This window comes from Monomorium pharaonis, chromosome 8, assembly GCF_013373865.1.
Source record: "Monomorium pharaonis isolate MP-MQ-018 chromosome 8, ASM1337386v2, whole genome shotgun sequence".
In the NCBI taxonomy this organism is placed as follows: Eukaryota; Metazoa; Arthropoda; class Insecta; order Hymenoptera; family Formicidae; genus Monomorium; species Monomorium pharaonis.
Window position 1 is genome coordinate 6,818,791 of NC_050474.1, and position 8,526 is coordinate 6,827,316.

Sequence of the window (8,526 nt, forward strand, 5' to 3'; positions counted from 1 at the left end):
TGTCCTGAAATCGGTGGTAATTTCTATACAATTATCGAAGATTTCATGTATTGATTGGATGACTACTGTTATATATATCATATAATTTAGATTATTTTAAAATTTCTTGATGTCAAGTTATATTTTTTCTTTATATATTCTTATTGTTAAGATATATAAATAAAATTGTATGTTTATTGACATTCTATTATTTGAGCGTTCATTTATTTGTTAGTGTTTTTATTAGGTATTATAGACCGTGTTCCGATATGTAAAGTACTGAAAATCTGTAGTTTACGTTACGTATATTATAGATTCATTGATTCAGTACTAGCAATATATGTCGGAAAACGCGGCCATAAATTATATTTTTTATTAATTAGAATTTTAAACAAGTGAAATACGCGTTTGATTATTTGATAAAACGAAAAATATATTTGATCGTGAAAACAAACGCGTGAGCACAAAATGCGACTAAATAGTTATCATTTCAAGGCGTGGACTTAGGTAGATGCGTAAATGCTACAATTTAATTATTAATTATTTCAATACCAAGTGTTCTTTCGTCAGGCGCTATGCACTCTTGCGTTAGTTCCCGCAACTGTTTTAGAAATTTTGCAATTAACCAATTCATGTCAACATAGTTTCCTTTAATTGTATAGTGAACATGTTGCTCCTCATACTGACTGAATCAACCGATGTATATAAACTTTATCATACATGTTCTTTTGTCAAAATTACACCATTTTTATATATAATTTATTATGTAAACATGTATATTTGGACTATAAATGAAAATAAAACTTGCAGAAAATATGATTGCAATTCTAGTGGACTTGAAATTCTTGACCCTCGAATCATTTTCTGAAACAGTTTTGGGGAAGATTCCGATAATTCGTGGTCCGATTATTTTAACATCTATTTTATTATAATTATTATTATGAAAAAAGCACGCTCGCTACTGTTAATATTAAGAGTAACGGTGATAGCGATTGCCCCGATAGTTTAGAGAGAGAGAGAGAGAGAGAAAGACACATAATTGGTTTGATATTTTTTTAATTTTTTTTTTCGTTTAGCTTTATTGAAAATATGACAGTAATCATCCCCAATACTTCGATGCGATATATATTTAAGGATCTTTTTATAGCGCTGGAATAATTAAGCGAGACGAAAGGTAAGTTGGAATAGCTGAACTAATAATAACGAAATAAATTTGTGAAATTTTTATATAGCATACCGTGCATACTAATTGTGTATCTTAATTGTGCAACCATTTTTAATGCGATTAGATGCATTTAATGCATAATAATCTACAATAAATTTATTGCGGCCATTAATTGGAAACATTGTTAAAAGGCGGTATAAATTAATCGACGTTAATTACAATATAACGTTATACTTCATGAAATGTATAAGTTTGAGACAATAGAATAAATATTTTCTTAATGCTTCTCCTCGCGCGCGAGCTTGTTTCAAAATAACATAATAAAACACATTTAAACTATATTACGACAAAAACAGCTATATTTTGTATTAGATACATCGAAGATATCGACAGTTTCGGTCTATTTATACGAAATGGCGAAATCTGGCCATAGCGATATGTTGCATTTCTTTTACTCTTAACAAAAATTAATCTTTTACAAGGTAATCTTGTAATTTTTATTTTCTCTCGGCTCAATCTAGACGTTAAAATTCTTTTATAAGTAGTGACAGTAGATCTTGTACATAAAGCATATTTATAATAGAAAGAAAATTACAACATATCGGTATAGCCGAGATTTCTTTCATTGTAGAGTGGAAGATCACCAAGCACTGTGTTCGGGATTTGTTCCAGCTAGGAAGCCGACCATAGCGGCTCAGATGCATAGCGACCGGGACCGAGAACGTGACGTTAGAGAACGACAGAGCGGGAGCAGCGGCGGCGGTGGTAATAGCAGTGGCAACGCCAGTAACACCAGTAACATCTGTGGGAACAGCACCAGCAACACTGGTAACTCCAGTAACAATATCAGCGGATCCGCCGTCCCTACAGTTGGTAGCAGTCATCACCAATCCCGAAAAGAGGAGCAACAGCCCTCCGCTCCGCCAGCTGCACCACCGCCACTGCCTTCCGATCCAACAGCAGCAGCAGCAGTCACCATCTACCATCCTCGTCTGCCACCCTTCCCCAATCCAGCGGCACCCATTGGACCTACCTTGGGTTCCACTTCCATATGTTCCGCCAGTTCTGCGGCCATTCCGCCCCCTTTGGGTTCCACTTTGCCTCCTTTGAATCTTGGACCGCCACCACCACCAGCGGCTATAAGTTCGGCGCAGATCTGTCCGCAATCGATACCATCCATCTCGTCCTTGACACCTGGTGTCATAGGGCCACCGCCGCCACCTTCGCTACCCTTAGGCATGTCTATTCCACCTATCATTTCCATTCCTTCTCTTCACTTGCCTCCCGTACCGTCGAGTACCATTCATTCTAGTCAGCACACAGCCACGGTAATGAGCAACACTAACACCACTACGGTCACCAGTTCCATTTATCATCAACAGCAACAACATCAACAAGCTTTGTCGCAGCATCAACTACGCGCAAATAGTACAAGCGGTACAACGACTACGAGTTCTTTGTCCGGTGCAATAACTACGGCGCCGACGCCGATGCCGAACAACTCTTCGTCGACATTGAACGTCATGAATCATATGACTCATAAATCCCCGCCATTGTCTCACGGTGTTCATATATCCAGAAGCAAAGAATCGCAACCGTCGATAGCTACAACGACGATCACAGGAACGTTGCCTACAACGGCGACTGTAACTACCACAACGAGCACCACGACAACGTCACAGCCGACTTTTGTCAGACCCTTCGAGGACTCGTTTCGCTCTTCCTTAACGAAAACACAACAGAGACAACCAATATTGAACAGTCACAATCATAATATAGTCAATCAGATCGGCCATCATGAGTCATCATTGCCTTTAAAACCTACGCCCATACTACCGATTACTTCTCAAACCGTGGGTAGTCAAGTAATTCAAGAGAATTCCTCTACGATGGACAACAAGCCCATGAGCAATCAACAATCAATTTCTCAATCGATTCCCTATCCACCTCAACAGTATCATCATCCGCATATACCTGTGTCGCACGTGCCAAGTCTCTTCAAACCGCCGCACTTTTCAACGTCATCGTCATCGTCGTCTCATCAACAGCATCATTCTCAACCCAAACTTAATGTACCAACGATAAACAACAACAGCAGCAGCAGCAGCAGCAGTAGTCATAGCAGTAGCGGCGGTACGAGCGTCACTAATTCGACTAATTCAAATATTACAAAACAACAGAACGCGCATCACGTCATCGAGTCTCATCCAACGACAACCACGACAACCTCGCGAAATGATAGCGTAACTAATAATTGCGTCTCTAGTGAGAAGACAATGACCAACAGCAATTTCAGCGCTAACAATCAAATCAGTGGTGTTAGTAAAATTGCGAATCATACGAGCGTACATCATAAAAGCAATTCGGATGTCGCGGTGAAGGACAGCAAGCTGAACGCGTGCAACGAAAAGAGCGTGAGCGAAAATATAATCAGGCAGCCGCAGTTGCCGAATCAGAATCACGTTGTGACGAATTCGCTCCAAGAAAAAATCACGATCTCTTCGAATCAGCCTTATGAACATCAAGGAAAAATTTCGAAATCCTCTCATCCGATGAATTACAATCTCGGCGAGAAGGAGAATAAAAACGAAACCAATTGTAATTTGAAATCTGATCAGAACAATGTCTTGTCCACATTACCATTTCAACCAAGTTTTAAGTTCAGCATAAGTGACATTGCGCAGAAGCCCACGGACACGACGCAACTAATGCAGAGCATTAGGTCTGAGGAGGTGTTGCGCACTTGTCAGAATGTCTCCAATGTGCTCTTGCAGATTCCGAAGTATCAGGAAAAACTTTTAAATTTTTCGACGAGCAACAACGAGACGAAGCTGAAAACGACTGCGTTTTGCTTTACCGACAAGTGCAATAATTTGACTGAGATTTCCGTGAGATGCGAACCAGCGGTGCTAAACGTGCCTGATCTCAGCAAGGCCCTGGGCAAGCAGAATGTCATTAATAGTGAAAAGGTCCTTGCCAAGCAGGACGTCACCAATAGTGAAAAAATCTTGGGCAAGCAGGATGTCATCAATAGTGAAAAAGCTCTGAGCAAGCAAGATGTCACCAGTAGTGAAAAACTCCTGATCAAGCAGGATGTCACCAATAGTGAAAAAGTCCTGGGCAAGCAGGATGTTATTAATAATGAAAAAGCCCTGGATAAACAAGATGTCACCAATAGTGAAAAGGTCCTAAGCGAGCAAGATGTTATCAGTATCGAAAAGGCTCTGATCAAGCAGGAAGTCCTTAGTAGCGAGAAGACCTTTTTGACTTGTGAAGTGATACCTGAGGTGCCTAAGAAACTGACGTCATCCCTCGATCTAGCTGAGAAGAGACGTAAGCGGAGGAGGGAAAAACACTCTGGCGTCACATGTAGCTCTGACTCGGAGGGCGAGGAGGAAACCAAAGATGTAGATCTTTGGATCACGAAAGGTCCGCCAGCTAAACTACAATATTCGGAAGATAAACTGGCTTTTCTAGCCATGTTTGGGCTAACTACATTTACTATTAAAAATGGTAAGAGAATATATATATAAAACATTGTCTTTATGTTTGTTTATGTTAATTCACTAAATTGACATTGTCGTTATTTTTACAGAGATAGAGTTGTGTAAGGTTGAAAAGAGATACAAATTGAATCCCGATCCACCTCCAGAACTACCTCTGGAAATAGATCCTATAATTGAGTCCATTTTACCGATTCCACGTGAGCATCCGGACGTTTTGCTTTACACGCCAGATTTTGAGCCGAAAGTTGGCTTTCTCAAGACTATAGGTCTCGATATTATGCCTCCAAATAAAAGAGATGGTAAATTTATTATTAATAAAATTGATGTAATATATAATATAATTAAAGATATAAAAGGCTTTTTGTTTAATAAGACATAATAATAAATGAGGCGATTATTTCAATTATACAATTTATAATTACAGAGGCAGAAGCGACATGGCAGTACGTTTTAGCAGACCGCAAAAAGCGGAAAAGCGCGAATTCCGTTACTGCCTATTGTGAAAGAATCGCCAAAGTTTATTCTAAGAATCCTCCAGCTGTACCAAAATCACCTCAAAAAAAGCGTCTTCTGGACAAAGTTTATAAACAGAAACAAGGTCCGGAACGACCACCACCGCTACCACCTTTAATTCCGGATATAGTTTCGATGTACTGCCCGACTTTACCTATGCCTGGTGAGAATGGCGTGAAACAACACTGTAAAACTATAGACATCAACGAGAACACCGACGAAATGAATGAGAAAAAGGAAAAGGGACCGAGGTGGACCGGAATCATGGATGTTATGTTTGCCTACAGCGAGTATATGAAAGGTAAGTTTTCTGTATTATACATGACAGGGTAATTGCTCCAGAGAAAACCCACGAATACCTGGAAAATATATATTTTATTCTTGAAAATTATGGATTTTTATGGAATTTTATTAATTTTTGGGAAGTTTTGGGGATTTTATTTTTAAAATTAAATTTTAACTTTTTTTCTGACAGAACTGTTTTTTAATATTTTTTTTGCTGATGCAAAATTGGTTAACAATAAATACATAAAACACATACATTCTTGTGTGGTTTACAAATTTTTATAAAAAAGAATTAGTAACAACACATTGTTCTAAGTTAACGTTTAACCACCTTCTGTACTTTTGGTGAGTTATGTCCATGTATTAAGAATAGCTCATTATTTAATTCATATTTTTTTAAAAGTATCATCTTAAATTTAATATTCAAAGCTTAAATGGTTTCTCTGTGATTGTATGATTTGGAAGTTCCATAAAAAGATATAATGAAATTTATTTACTTTAGCTGCATTAAAAAATTTTCTAATCTTATTTAGAAATTTTTATTAAAATTCCTTGAAATCTGGAAATTCTCAGAAAATTTTTTTACAAAATTTGAATAAACACTCTGATATAATTAATATACAATACTCATACAATATTTTATAATAATGTGACTATGTATCTCCTGTTATTTACAGAAAAGACATTGGAGAGGAAGATTCTGACAAGCGAAAGATCTAAACTAATAGCAAAGTACAATAGCTTGCATTCCGAGACCAATCAATTGGAACTTAAGCTCCACGAACTCGTGTCCGTCAAAAAAGCACTTGATTCCGAGAAGCGAATGCTCAGTGAAAAAATCGAAAGAATCAACGCACTTGTTAGGAATCTTAGATAGCATTGCGTACGCACAAAACGGAAACTCATTCATCTGTGATATTATCAGCGGGTTAAGGGCCGTTAGCGTGTAATACGCACTGCTAAACGTAACACTTAAATAAGTAATGATTAAGGAGCAAACTCTTGAGTGACCAAATGTACAGCGATTCTTCGTGTTCTTTTGCATATTTTATTATTATGTAGTATAACGCGTCCCTTTTTTTTTGCCGTCGACGATCGATCGTGTCAAGAAGGCGGGACACCTTCGACTCTCGATTGCTGATTCACAGCGATCGCATCTGGCTTGAACACGTTACCGCGCTAATTAATAATAGATATTATTTTTCGCGCGTATTGTCGGACATCGGCGAGCGCGCCGATCTTTAATAATAAAGGGGGAGTCATATCAACCGTACCTTACAAGGATATATATACAAAGCTCTAATAATTGTACAAATCGAATTGTATCTCATCCGTGGAAAGACAGTTTTTATGATCGTGAAAATAAAAGGACAAAGGCTTTCTAGTTTCACAACTAACGGCTCTTACACTCCAAGCATAAATAATTGTAATTTGTATCATATTTTAATGAGAAAAAAAATAGACAAATCGTGTAACTTATTTTATTCTGCGTAATGTGGACTTTAAAGTCGAGTACTTGGGAAAAGAAAAAAAAACAATAATATATCACGCAGTTTGTATGTCGACCGATTAATAAAGTGATAGAAAAAGAGAGGACATTGTACACAAGATCGAAAGGTGACATCGACTATATCGGACTGACAGTGTCGAGAAACCACTCGCATACAACATCAGCTACGTCCGTATGTAACGGATTTAATAGATTAAAATCGATCGGATCGTTTGCGATCACTGCGTATCCACAAACAAGATGGAAAAAATCCGGACGGTAGAATGTTTTACGCGAGTTTTGATTCAAATTAATGTTATAACGACACGAAAACTCTAGTCTACAGACAGGCTATATGAGAAAAAAAAAGATTGCGCGCCGATATGCGTAAGATCAGATTAGTGAGCAGTCCTTCCTTTCGAACGTGTCCACGTTCCGTTCACCGTAATGAATACGAAGGCCAGTGAAGATACGGGGAGGAGCGTTATTAACGTTGTATAACAACACTGCAGTACTTAGATAATGCGACTTAATTTTTAAAGAAGAAAAAAGGGGAATAAATAAAGATAAATGTGAGACTTCGCGCGCGGAGCACATTCCAAGTAAAAGAAAAAAAATGCTTGTTGTTCGACCGTCAACATTCCAACGCGTCAACTTCAATTTATTCACCGCGACAATCGAATCTTGAGACTCGACGTTAGTCGAGTGGCGAACAAAATTTGAAGAAAGAAAGAAGCCAATTGCACTGTTGGCTTTTTCTCTTCTGACGCGTTTCCATGTCGCGTACGCTCTACCTTTCGTATACCTCGGTATCCCTAAAACTTGTTTTCCGCTCTCTGCTCTCCGAACGCATCATATCTCGTCGATATAAATCGCACCAGCGTAAAGAGCATCATCTAACCGCGTACGGTGCGCGCGACTAAACTACCATTTATAGTTTTCGCCGTTCTGTTCATTGAGTGCCTAACATTTCTCCCTACATTTGTAAATACCATTATTTTTATGTATTATGTAATTAACAAAGGGGGGGACCGCGAATGCGCGCCGGTCTCAGTCTCAACTGGCCAGAACAAGAGCCTAGGAGTAAATTGTTGAAAACATGAGTTGAAGAATATTTCTTTTTGAACCTGTCCCCTCGTGAATCTATTAATAATCCTAAAAAATATAAAGTTTACGTCTTTGCGAATCTTTGTATTCTTGCAAGTAAAATTTTTCGAATCACAACATCTTTATTACATTATTTTGATATAACATATGACATTTTATAATTGTTTTAATATTTGTTTTTCGAAAATGACTTTCATTGATTAAATTATTAAACCATTGTAATATTAATCACATCAACTCAAATTTTATCTTATTTTTTTAAACTGAATTTTTTTGAAGTTTTTAATTTATATCAGTAATTAGAATGAGAATCTATCATGTAAACCAATGGTAAGTATTTTTTTTTTTTATTAATAATTAACATCTTAACAATGGTAATTGTATGTTGTTGATTGTACATAATTGTATATAATTATATATATAATCATGATTATATCATTAATAATAGACTTGTATCTGAATAGAACTATTGCTAGAAATTC

The 8,526-nt window shown here is 37.4% G+C and overlaps 1 protein-coding gene across 1 annotated transcript in view; it reads left to right on the plus strand.

Moving 5' to 3' along the window:
- The window catches only part of LOC105836801, a 96,886-nt gene extending 89,398 nt beyond the window's left edge, over positions 1-7,488 (plus strand). Inside the window, exons 13-16 of the mRNA XM_012681089.3 lie at positions 1,817-4,657; positions 4,740-4,949; positions 5,075-5,464; positions 6,126-7,488. Coding sequence (XP_012536543.1) covers positions 1,817-4,657; positions 4,740-4,949; positions 5,075-5,464; positions 6,126-6,325 — 3,641 coding nt within the window. The 3' untranslated portion in view covers positions 6,326-7,488. The remainder of the gene's footprint in view (positions 1-1,816; positions 4,658-4,739; positions 4,950-5,074; positions 5,465-6,125) is intronic.
- The last annotated feature ends 1,038 nt before the right edge of the window (positions 7,489-8,526 follow it).